The sequence below is a fragment of the Mus caroli genome, unplaced genomic scaffold (assembly GCF_978045245.1).
Source record: "Mus caroli unplaced genomic scaffold, Mus_caroli_1 scaffold_8, whole genome shotgun sequence".
NCBI lineage: Eukaryota > Metazoa > Chordata > Mammalia > Rodentia > Muridae > Mus > Mus caroli.
This window is the reverse complement of record NW_028227263.1, coordinates 56,636,877-56,649,307: the sequence shown is the minus strand read 5'-3', so window position 1 is coordinate 56,649,307 and position 12,431 is coordinate 56,636,877. Positions and strand designations below refer to the sequence as shown.

Sequence of the window (12,431 nt, the reverse complement as noted above, 5' to 3'; positions counted from 1 at the left end):
TAAGCATCGCTAGGAAGAATTAATAGTTGAAAACCCTGTTATCCCATAATTAAAGTATAGAATTACCTTCCAATACTTTATCAAATGATCAGGGTGAAAAGAAGGGAGAAAGAATCAGCCAACCCCTTCCATTTTCTGTTGTCATATAACCAAGAAAGAGTGAAGCATGCCTGCTTGCTGGTTTCTCTGGCCAGTCATAACGTCACCAGTGGTGCTCATAAATTTCTTCCTCTACCGTTCTCTGTTTTCTTGTCCTCAGACAGAACTTTATCTGGCCAGCATTCTTCATGCAGTAAGGTGGCATAACACTGCACTTCTGAAGGCCCTGCATCTTCAATAGCTCTGCCTATCTTTAGTTGTCATGTTCATTGATATTTACGAACAAGCATGGAAAGTTCAAGGTACCCCCAGATGGTATCTCAGCGACAGCTGTGTTCCTTTCTGATGGCTACCTTCTTCTTGGTTACTAGGATCAATCCCCACAGTCAGAGCAGTGAGAGTCTTCTTAACTCACTGAGAGACCTCAGTGTCCACGTGGTGATCTCAAACCCTAGTTGAATAGGCTTGCTGTGATTCCTAATGGATGTATTTTCTTTCCTGGGAGATAAGGCCTCTAATCAGGCAGGGCACAGGTTTGAAGCCACAGGAAGCATAATTCCATAAGTGAATTATCTGGTAGAATTGTGAGGAGCCTGTGTGTTCTGCCTGTAAGAGAAAGGGCACAAAGTTTTGATTGCTAAATCAGATCATATGTTGTGTATCATTACCATGGAGTCTTATGATGTGGTGGGCAAGATGGGCAGCTCATGACCTACAGACGACTGGTGTCTCTTGGTTCCATCTTGTCTTAATTTCAAATGTCTTTATCCCTTAAATGGGTTCTATGGGTGCCATGTCCTGTGTGACTTAGTCATGGAAACCTGCCTGGCACACCAACAGGGATGAAGAAATGACAGATGACACTCATACAGAGAAGCTGGGATCTGGTGCACTGTACTCGCTATGATAGAAGTCACCAGGACTACACAGTGAACAAGACTGCCTGCTTACTATGTACAACACAGAAGAAGCGGTTAGCTAGTCTCTGTAGGAGATCACTGTGGCTAAGCATCTCAGGGAGGAGGAAGCTGAAGTAGATGTTTTCTGTACACTGTCAACATTTGCTCACAGACCAGGGGAAAGCTTTGTCATTTCCCATGGACCTAATGATCGGAGATCCTTGACATGGCCCATGTCAAAGCTACACACATTCACTCAGAATTTCATGTACACTCCCACATATGGGGATCACATGCCGTTTTTGGCATCTGTTCATTGCATCTATCCTGTTACTTCCTGTGTTAATAATCACAGTAGAAGCTCCTGAATAGCTGGTTGTCTGTCCCACAGACAAGTAACAATTCCAGGGGGACTATTTCTTAAACAGTTATTTACAGTAGAGGGTAAGAGATGGAATTGAGTTGCCCTGAACCCCATGTGCCTGCAGATATGACTTCTTTAAGAGTTAAGAAAAGTTGCTTTAGCCAGGTGGTGGTGGCTCATATCTTTAATCCCAGCACTCTGGGAGGCAGAGGCAGGTGGATCTTTGTGAGTTCAAAGCCAGTCTAGTCTAGTCTACAGAGTGAGTCCCAGGACAACCAAGGCTACATAGGGAAACCCTGTGCCCCACTCCACCCCCCCCCAAAAAAAAAAACAAAGAAAAGAAAGAAGAAAAGAAAAGTTGCTTTTTCTCCGACAGGTCCTGGATGTTGGGAGCCCTGCCAAGAGCTTTTTTGGGGAAATGAAGGCTAGAGGCCATGGATTGATACCATTCACTCTGTTGCAGGCACAGCCTCTGTCGCTGTGGCAGGGATCCTGGCTGCTCTGAGAATCACCAAGAACAGGCTGTCCAATCATGTGTTTGTTTTCCAGGGTGCGGGTGAGGTAAGTGCCATTGGAAGGACTCTATGGCGGTTGTGCCAAGAAGAATAAGAATGGGTGGGGTAGTCTTCCCAGGGAGAGGCAGGCTGAGATTCTGACAAGAGGAAGCAACACAAGTGTATGCCAATCACTGCAGCATTTTGAGTCTCAATGTTTGAGTCTCTCAAAGGAAGAATTTAACTGGGCCATCTAGGAGTTGTGGGGCTAAGGAAAAAAAGAAAGGCTCATTTGGATGAAACCCCTGGCATGTGCTGAACAACAGTGTGCTCTGAGTCTAAACCTTGTCCTTATTCTACCCACCCACCCCCAGGCAGCATTGGGCATTGCCCACCTCCTTGTCATGGCCCTGGAAAAGGAAGGGATACCCAAGACAGAGGCCATAAAGAAGATCTGGATGGTGGACTCCAAGGGTCTGATTGTCAAGGTACTGTTTAGCCAGAAAAACCAAAGGTTTCTTGACACCCAGAGCTGCCCAGAACTAAACTGAAAGAGTTCTCCAGCTGGGTATGGCAGTATATGTCTCTAATCTCCTCACTGGGGAGGCAGTGGATATCTGAGTTTGAGGCCATCCTGGCCTACAGATGTTCCAGGACAGCCAGGCTTTCTCAAAGAAGAAAGGAGGAGGAGGAAGAGAGAGAGAGAGTTCTCCGAGGGGCGGGGTACTTAGACAGAATGGCAAGCGAAAAGAAAATTCCAAAGTAAAAGCTTTAATTGATACTGTCCAAAGATACTGAGTGTGTGCATGTGTGTGGATTTGTTGTGCATGTGCATTTGCCTGAATGTGTGCACGTATGTATATGTGCATGTGCATATGTGTGTATGTATGTGTGTGTGTGTGCCCACATGTGTGGATACCTGAATACCCCTTTCAGCCTTTTCTCCTACCAGGACTTGCCTTGATAGTCTCAGCCATACTGAATCATAGTCCTCCAAAAGACATATGCTCTCTCTCTTCCTCAACTTTGCACAACCTGACCACTGTAAGGGATCTTTGGCCTAGAGATACATCCTCCTCCCAGCATCCCAGAGCATGGTCTCTGAGCACTAGAGATACATCCTCCTCCCAGCATCCCAGAGCATGGTCTCTGAGCACTAGAGATACATCCTCCTCCCAGCATCCCAGAGCATGGTCTCTGAGCACTAGAGATACATCCTCCTCCCAGCATCCCAGAGCATGGTCTCTGAGCACTAGAGATACATCCTCCTCCCAGCATCCCAGAGGATGGTCTCTGAGCACTAGAGATACATCCTCCTCCCAGCATCCCAGAGCATGGTCTCTGAGCACTAGAGATACATCCTCCTCCCAGCATCCCAGAGCATGGTCTCTGAGCAGGTTACCAGACACTGGTGACTCTTCCTACTCACTCGCTCATTTTCCCATCATTTTGTTCACCCTATTGAGCTGACTTCTAATCAACAAGTTGTAGGCTTGACATCACTCTGGTACTCAGGAGGCCAGCTGGGGAAGTCAGAAATGATTGAACTCATTACCAGAACTTGGGCTAGTCTGTCACTACCAGGCTTCTTGAAGAGATGCCATGACCAGCCTGTCCTAGACTCAGCTTACTGAGACTCACAGGAAGACTAGGGGACCCTATTAAATCTATTCTCACTAGCTCTCTGGCACTGGAAGTCTCAAGCCTCTGTCCTTCTGTGAACCTGTGGGCTCCACTTCTTGTGGTCAAGGGACTCAGCGAAGCTAAGGAATTTCCTAGGAATCTTTCTATCCTCACCCAGGAAGCCATGACCTACAACAGCTAAAAAGAAAAGATAACTTATCAGTTCTTCTTCTGTGCGGCTGGGGGGATGGCTCAGATGTTAAGAACACTTGTTTACTCTTTTAGGGAACCCAGATTTGATTTGGTTTGATTCCCAGCACACACACACACACACACACAGTGGCTAACAACTTTTTGTAAGTTCAGTTACATAGGACCTGGTACTCTTTTATAGCCCCCCATGAACACTGCATCCACACAGAGCACAAATATAAGCAGGCAAAAACAACTATGCAATTACAATAGATATTTTTTTAAAAAGAAATACATTTCCTTAGGGTTCACTGTAGGTTCTACTGGGAAATCTGATCAAGGGTGCCTCACTATTCTGCAAGCTCAGACCAAACCATGAGGCTCAATCCAAAACACTGTCAGAATCCTACTGCATCAAGGACCTGCTCAGTAGGCCTCCAACACTCTACCTACTCAGCACCCTTCTTTCCCTACAGGGAAGAAGCCACCTAAACCATGAGAAGGAGATGTTTGCCCAAGACCACCCTGAAGTCAACTCCCTGGAGGAGGTAGTAAGGCTGGTGAAGCCCACAGCAATTATAGGTAGGAACAAGAAGAGGGGACCCTACTACCCAGCCTAGCTAACCCTCCTGACTTGCAGATAGAGTCTGAGGCTCAGTGAAACTACCTATAGAAGCACAGCTCTTTCCCCTCTTCTATGTCTGGTTCAATGCTGTAAACTTTTATTGAGTGACTTATGTATACAAACTATAAAAATGAAGGACCAGAGTTGCAACTTGTTAACACAGAATGATATAATATGGTAGAGAAGGACAGTATTGCTCTCTAGCATGAAGGTGAGCTCTCCTTGCACCCCAAGACAGGGACCCTGGCACCTGTCTCTGTACTAGAGGAACACTCTGCTCTCAGCAACATTCAGGAATGCCTTAAAGATCAGAGACCTAAAACAAACCAGTGGTCTCTGTGGAATGAGCAAGAGGTCTTAGCTAACTCAAGCAACAGGATTGTTTTCCCTTCTGTTTTCCCTTCTGTTTCCTCAGCCCCGATAGCAGATTTTATTCTCAAGATTCCCAAGTCTGTCATGGGGTACCTACTTCCCTCCCCAGTGCCACGGGATATTTATACCCAGTAGGCCTTCCCTACTACCCCCCTTTTCCCTGTAGGTGTCGCTGCCATCGCAGGAGCCTTCACGGAGCAGATTCTGAGGGACATGGCCTCCTACCATGAGCGCCCTATCATCTTTGCCCTGAGCAACCCCACCAGCAAGGCTGAGTGCACCGCTGAGAAGTGCTACCGGGTCACCGAGGTCAGCGGGGAGTCCTCTCTCCCACCAGCTGAGAGAAAGTAGTAACAGTTACACCAGAAACCCTATATAGGTGACAGAGAGTGCCCATCATAGTAAGCAGGCTGAGGTTTAGAACGATGAAGAGAACACATGGAGAGACCCATGGCTCCGGCTGCATATTTAACAGAGGATGGCCTTGTCTGGGATCACTGGGAGGGGAGGCCCTTGGTCCTGTGAAAACTTGATGCCCCAGTGTGTGGGGATGCTGGGGCGATAAGGCAGGAGCGGGTAGGTGGGTGGGGGAGCACCCTCATAGAAACAGGCGGGAAGGGGAGTGAGTTAGAGGAGTTTCTGAGGGGAAACCAGGAAGGGGGATAACATTTGAAGTGTAAATAAAATAACCAACAAAAAATTTATTTAAAAAAAAAAAAAAGAAAGATGAGTCAACTTTCCAAACATCATCAAACTCGTAAAGAATAGAGCTACCTCTGAAACTTAGAATTAACTCCAAAACCAAAGCTCTCCCCATGATACTGTGCTTCTCAGTGTCCCAAAGCTCACTAGAGCTTTATCCAGAACCATGGCTTCTGTGTTCTCTAGGCAACTGTCCTGACTTGGCCCTTCCAAATGTTGGGGGGAAGGGTCACCATGACCTTCACTGTCACTAACTTAGAGGGAGGTGGGGCTTAGCTTTCTGGTCAGATAAATAAATTGTTCTTAGAGTACTTACCAAGTTCCCACTACAGTTCTGAACACTGTAAGGGAGAATGAAGTGGACCCCATGTTTAAGAGATAAGAATAGACTACCATGACTACTCCAAACCTGTCTCCACGATCCAACTCTTGTTTTCTTGCTGCCTCCAGGGCCGAGGAATCTTTGCCAGTGGAAGTCCTTTTAAGAGTGTGACTCTGGAAGATGGCAGGACATTCACTCCTGGTCAGGGAAACAATGCCTATGTGTTTCCTGGGGTAGCCCTGGGCGTCATCGCTGGTGGGATCCGGCACATCCCAGATGAAATCTTCCTCCTGACGGCAGAGGTACCACTGTCTTTTCTTCCTAGGGTGCTTCTAATCTAATAGGGTTGGTGGATCAACACCAGGTCTTTAAGCCTGGTGACCCCTGGATTCGTCCTCTCATCTCTTCTACCCACTCACTGGCCCCCAACACTGGCATTAGAGTAGAAACAAGGCTGGAAAGGAAAACTCATAGAACCATGAACAGAGAAATGATTTTGTTTAGATGACCACCTAGAATATCAAGCGTGTTGGAGGAGACTAGAATCCAAGAAGTAAGGAACCCAGAGACCATTGTGTAACAGGCTATGGCCAACCAGAGAACAAAAACCTTTGTTTGCTGGTCACAACTACATCCTTCTTGGTTTTAGTGATTTTCTTTTAGAATTCAGGGAGTCCCGTGCTGCTTTGAACATCAGCCATATTTACTATAGAAAGAATGAGTCTTTGTTTAAGCCTAGCATTAAGCTTTCTTATGCGGCACAGGTTGCAGTACCTGGGCAAGCTTTGGGATAAGGGGATGGATTTGTTCTATGATGGGGAAAAAAATCAATCTATCTCTCTTCCTTTCCCTCTCCCTCTCTCTAGCAAATTGCCCAAGAAGTCTCTGAGCAGCACCTGTCTCAGGGGAGACTCTACCCACCACTCAGCACCATCCGAGATGTGTCTCTGAGAATTGCAGTCAAAGTAAGGGGCATCCTACTTGTATCCCTCTGGTATGGGTAGCAAGGCTCCACCTATTCCTCTGACTTCAGGAGAGCTAAGGGGATGGCAGCCAGGGAAACATCCTGAGCTCCCTGAGCATCCCTGCATGCACACCAAAGACTGAGTGACAAACTCTTGCCTGCTCAACAGCCTGAGTCCCAAATACCCATTCAGGCCAATTCTAGGAAAGCTCCCAGATTTCCTCCAAAACATCAGGAAAGGCCACCAGAGGCCATGGTCTTGTGAACCAGAACGTGGGTGGAATTTTTTTCTTAATGAATCATAATCAGTCATTTATGAGAAAGGTCAGCTTGCATAGCCTCATGGCAAGGACTCGGGCTTTGGAGTCCTCACTCTGGCAGATATCTTTACTTCATTCAACTTCAGTTCTGTTTCTGAAGAGGTCAGAAGTTCCTCTCTCCTGGAGCTCTGGAGACTAAATGTTCCTGCTAGGCATAGCACATGTTTCTTTTTCCCTCTTTCTCTCTTTAGGAGGTGAGGAGGTGATCAGGTTCACAGAATATTCCAGACTGTGAGATTACGCAAAAGTGATAGGTTTTCAAATACAGCACAATACAATAAAGACCAATTTCAAATAATAACTATCCAAGATGGATAATGGGTACATATCATTCCCATTAGTGTATATGGCTTTTCTGTTAGAATGACAAATAATTTTATAAACTGCACTGCTCAGCAATACATAGTCCCATGAGTTAGTTGTCCAGGGCAGGCACCCTTAAACCGCAGCTGTAAAGTCCAACAACTTAGTCCCAGTCCAGTTCAGCCACCACACTTCCTTCATTAAGGCTATTTGTTCATAAGAAAATCATCCAGTTCAACCTCTCAGCCAGCAAGGGAATGGCCTCTATTCACATCGCTCTAGGAAAGGGATATAATTACTCTGCTTACCGACTAGGACACTGAAGTACCCATGAAGCCTGCCATGGCTGGAAACCCACGGGGAGTGGGAAGCAGGTGAGATAGGCTCAGCCTCTTTAAGCCTGGCCCAGGCATGAGGTATGAACCCTTCATCTCCGGAGCTCTGGAGAGGGAGACTACAAGCCTCTTGGGGGAAAGTAAGTTCTATCTAGAAAGAAAGTTCTAACCCTCCCCTTCCAGTGGTGTCGTAGGTCACAACTGCAGAGAAACATGGCTGGTTCTTTAGGAGATACTCCTTAGCCCCTGGCTGCCAAGTACGGGGCCTTTAAGACAGATTTACCCATAGATCTAGTTCCTCACCCGAACATATTTTTCCTAGGTCCTCGACTATGCATACAAACACAACTTGGCCTCCTACTATCCAGAACCCAAGGACAAGGAGGCTTTTGTAAAATCTCTGATCTACACTCCAGACTATGACTCCTTCTCACTAGACACCTACAGCTGGCCTAAGGAAGCTATGAGTGTTCAGAAGGTCTGACGCAGTCTCCAGAGATGGTTTGGATGAAGAAATACAATATAAACCGGTTCCAAAATGGCCAGTCTTGTCTCTGTGGTTATATTTGTCATTTGTCTTCCTTTGGGTTTGGGGGTAGATGCTAAGGCATACAGCGATAAAAGCTTTGTTCCTGAAGGCCCTGGAGGCTCATCTTCCTATAACCCTTGTCTGAATTCCTTTCTGAATATCTCTTTTACTATTAATTGCTATCTACTAATCAAACCTTGTGGGAATTTCTGCCTAGAACATCACCTTTGTAGAGGTCAAGGTCTAGATTGGACATGAGTCCTTTTTAATAAGAGAGAAAGTGTGATGCCCATGAAAAAAAAAAAAAGTTCATATAGAAGCCAGCATGCTCGGAGAATGGACACTTCCTATAAAGACAAAAAGGAGAGCTGGCTTTGTACTTTGCCCCAAGAATAAACGATGGGTTAAGTCATAAGCACTCAAGAAATGCAAGCAAAGCTACTTGCTAGAAAATGAGGTCCACTCATCAGAAAGTTAATCCCTTTCAAAAGAATACATTACCTTCAAGACTCAGTAGGATGTGGGGGCTGAGTGGCTAGACGCTCATCAAGAAGGCTCCCTGCCCTTTGGGTTGTTGAGTACATTCTTTTTTTGTCATCACTAAAGGAAAACTAGAGAAATAGGGGTGGGAAGGGTCAGCATGCCAAAGACTAAGGAAAAGAAGACGCAGTGAGAGTAAACACCATGAGGAAAGTTAGCCCCATTAGATTTAATGTCTAACAAAGACTTGATTTACTGTTCCGAGTTCTGGAACAGACTCTCCTTTCCATCCTTCACACTGACATAATTGAGCAAGTCAAGGCAGTTTGCTTGTAGAGGTGACGTCAGTCTGTCCTTGGTGTTTTGGAGGCCAGTTTAGTGAAAACTTCTACCTCTCCCATGTTGAGAAGTACTCACACTCCAAGACTAACAGTAAAGAACAGCTTGGAGCCCCTGCTGTGACCCATCTCATTTCACTGTATAAGTCATGCCTAAGACCTACCCCTACTGTCTCCTTGGCCAGGATTCCTGCTGCCTATAAGAGTAGGTCCGATTTGACTGTCTCTCAGTTCAAGCCAGGTAAACTATTAAGATCCATGGAGAGAATTTAGCAGATTCATGAATCAATCATCCCTGGTTTGGGTCTTATTCTTCCACTATCAGCTTCTTTTGTGCTAGTTCTCAGCCATCAATCTCCCCAAAGCATAGACCTAAATGCAGAAAGTAAAACTATACATTTCTAGAAGAGAATAAAGCAGTCAGTCCTTGTGAAGATTCCCAGTAATCTCTGCTTACAATCTCACATGCAATGCCTGCATCCCTGGGAATACAGCTCGCAAAAGATGGAAGAAACTGGCTAAGGTTTCCAATGTTCTGATCTATTGCATCAGCCCCACATGGCCACCAAGAGCCATGTCAGATTTCTCATTACCTCAGGAGAAACCATCTGCCTGGACCAGGCTTAATCCTTTTTATTCCAACTCCAGAATCAGTAAATATACCCAGAGAAGAAAATTGCTGTTTATATCAGAAAGGCTTTCTCCACAGAATCCGACACTGCTAGTCAATATTCTTCTCAGAGTTCTCACATATGGCTTTGGAAATGTCTTCCTGTTTTTTTTTTTAATTGGTGCAGGTAGTGTCTTGGGGCTCTATCACCTTATCTACTATAGCCTATGCAGAGAATTAGAAGTTTCTAGACATAGATTTTCAAAATTCCAGATATATTCTTTTTTTTTTCAAAAACAATTTTATTAGATATTTTCTTCATTTACATTTCAAATGCTATCCCAAAAGTCCCTTGTACCCTCCCCCCACCTTGCTCCCCAACCCACCCACTCCCACTTCCTAGCCCTGGCATTCCCCCTCCCCCCCCTATATATTCTTAATACCTTAATACCTTAATTGAATTATATTCAAAGAATATTTGGGGGAATATTTTGTCAAATGTTATGATCAAATTTAAGAAGACTGTTCACATCCTCTTGCAAACTGATATGTACACCAACATGGTTGCATGAAATACTTTTTGTTTGGGGGGTTATTATTTTAACCATTTCTATACAATACTGAATTTTGTGTCTAAACCTATTTCTGAAAGATAAGCAGAGTTATGGGAAACTCCAATTTTCTTTGTGTCTCTGACCATATTTACTTTATATCTTTTGGCCCAGTGTTATTAGGTGTACGAAGTTTAGAATTGTTATAACTTATGGTAAACTCAAAACTGTAAACCTTTATGATTTACTTAATCATACACTTGTTTTATCGTGCCAGATCTTGGATATCATACCATATCTTGGAAGTTTCTCTTGCAATTCATTATTTATTCAGATGTTTAAGCTTGTATTGAACCTGGAGTTAGCAAACATTCTCCAGTTATTTCTCCCACAGAACTCAAACCACTCTTTCCCAAAGTGAAAATATAGTTAAAAGAGCCCTAATTTTAAATCACATAATTTGAAAAACATAAAAATATTAAATGTCTAAATAGTTAAAAGTCTAAAACTCTTGTTTTAGTTGAGAAAACATAGGAAAATATCAGACTTTAAAACTAAGTAATAGGTAGAAAGTAATTTCTAATGTTTGGGAAAAAAAAGTTTTAGAAACTGGAAAATTAAACACTGTTTTAGCTACAAAAACAACAAATCTCTACCTTTTATTATAAAAACAAAACAAAACTAGGGGCTGGGGAGATGGCTCAGTAAGTAATGTGCTTGCCATGCAAACCCAAAGCCCAGAGTTCAATCCCTAGAGCATATTTTATAAAGCTGAGAGCAGCAGTACACACTTGTAATCCCAGCATTGAAGTAGACCCGAGGGAGACAGGGGGCCCCTGGGGCTCAATGACTAACCAGCCTAGCTCAATTGGCAAGCTCCAGGTAAAAGTTGAGAGAGCCTATGTCCAAACATCAAAGAAGAGAGCAACTGAGGAAGCCACTTGCCACTTGAGGCATGTGTAACACCCACACACATTCAAATGCTTACTAAATTAAAAATATCCCTGCAGGCACAATATTTTATTTCGTAGTCTTCTCCTAGTCTATCCTCAACCCTTCTCCTTTAATTAGTATGCCAAACATAAACATTTATGGCAAGGCATTTTTATCAGAAGACATTAAACACACGCTGTTTCTACCAAAGCTGGCTTTTCAAAATAGAAGCTTCAAAACAGTGCAAAATGAAACTTCTGGGAATGCATTTGATCACTGTGAAACTTAAAATCCCACAGAAGCAACTGTGGAACAAGCTTCAAGAAGGTGAACACCAAAGAGCAGGTAAGTAACTATATACCTGCAATGTTTGAAATGACTTAAGGAATAAACCACATGAGGTTTGGAATGTTGTTTATATTTGGGGGGAGGGGATTTTAATTCTGTATAACTAAAACCAGACAAGTACTGTGTCATGTCTTGGCAGCCAGTCTCACTAAATTTCTTACATATCTCACATGCATAGTAATAGCCATGACAGAGGTTGCATTGCTGTCAAGCTTGTAGCTTTAATATTCCCATGGAAACACTATCAGTTTCATTCATTAAGCCTATATTATTGACTAAAATGTGCAATGAACTTGGTCATATCTCAAGCTCCACTCCCAAGGAAACAGCATCAAGCAGCCATCTTGTATTGAACACTTTTTTTCCACTGGAGACTCTAAAACGCAGCAACGTTTTAGAACACTGTTTCTCCAAGTACAGAAATTGCCTGCTGGAGAAATCTCTGAACCACTTTTGTCTTATAAGCCATAGCTCCTCTTCATTTTTTACTGCAGAAGCACTAGAGTTCTCCCAAGACCTGCCACACAAGGTACAGCAATACAACAGCCAAGCTCCTCCCGAAATTCCATGTTTACAAGACTTAACCTGTCGTCCACGATCTGCTTGGACAGTGATGAGTCATCATCAAAAGGCCAGCCTAGAACCTGGATACCTTCTTTCTCAAGAGCCGTGTCTCAAGTTGCTTCACACACTTATGTGTGTACTATCATGATAATTCTGTAGTTCTTAAGTCCCTCTAAATCTGTTCTGGTTGCACTGGTTGGATTATGTGAGATAAGAAATCTCAGATTCCTGTAAGTGAACTCCACAGCAAGTGGGTGGTTCATCGAAGTTGTGTTAATCTAGTTAAAAATAGAACTTCATACAGTTATATTTAAGTTTTAAAAATTAATACAGAAATGATTTCAAGAAACCAAAGTCAAATACCAGGCACCTGAAATTTCCAGAGCTTTGAAGATGAAATTGGGACTGACAGAGAAAGTGCCTTTCAACAAGCATCAATGTGCGAATATGGAAGCAAGGCAGAG

At 43.9% G+C, this 12,431-nt stretch overlaps 1 protein-coding gene and 1 pseudogene across 3 annotated transcripts in view; one reads left to right on the top strand and one right to left on the bottom strand.

Moving 5' to 3' along the window:
- Positions 1-8,515, top strand: part of Me3 (malic enzyme 3) — a 190,046-nt gene extending 181,531 nt beyond the window's left edge. For 2 of the 3 annotated variants that reach the window (XM_021166866.3, XM_085841543.1), the window contains 7 exons: positions 1,826-1,923; positions 2,231-2,344; positions 4,148-4,253; positions 4,835-4,977; positions 5,821-5,994; positions 6,559-6,657; positions 7,937-8,515. In XM_021166866.3, coding sequence (XP_021022525.1) covers positions 1,826-1,923; positions 2,231-2,344; positions 4,148-4,253; positions 4,835-4,977; positions 5,821-5,994; positions 6,559-6,657; positions 7,937-8,098 — 896 coding nt within the window. In that variant the 3' untranslated portion in view covers positions 8,099-8,515. The remainder of the gene's footprint in view (positions 1-1,825; positions 1,924-2,230; positions 2,345-4,147; positions 4,254-4,834; positions 4,978-5,820; positions 5,995-6,558; positions 6,658-7,936) is intronic. The other variant, XM_029479566.2, reaches the window with a different exon arrangement.
- Positions 8,516-11,700: 3,185 nt separating this feature from the next.
- LOC147002939 (protein tyrosine phosphatase type IVA 1 pseudogene) lies at positions 11,701-12,230 on the bottom strand (annotated as a pseudogene).
- Positions 12,231-12,431: the final 201 nt, after the last annotated feature.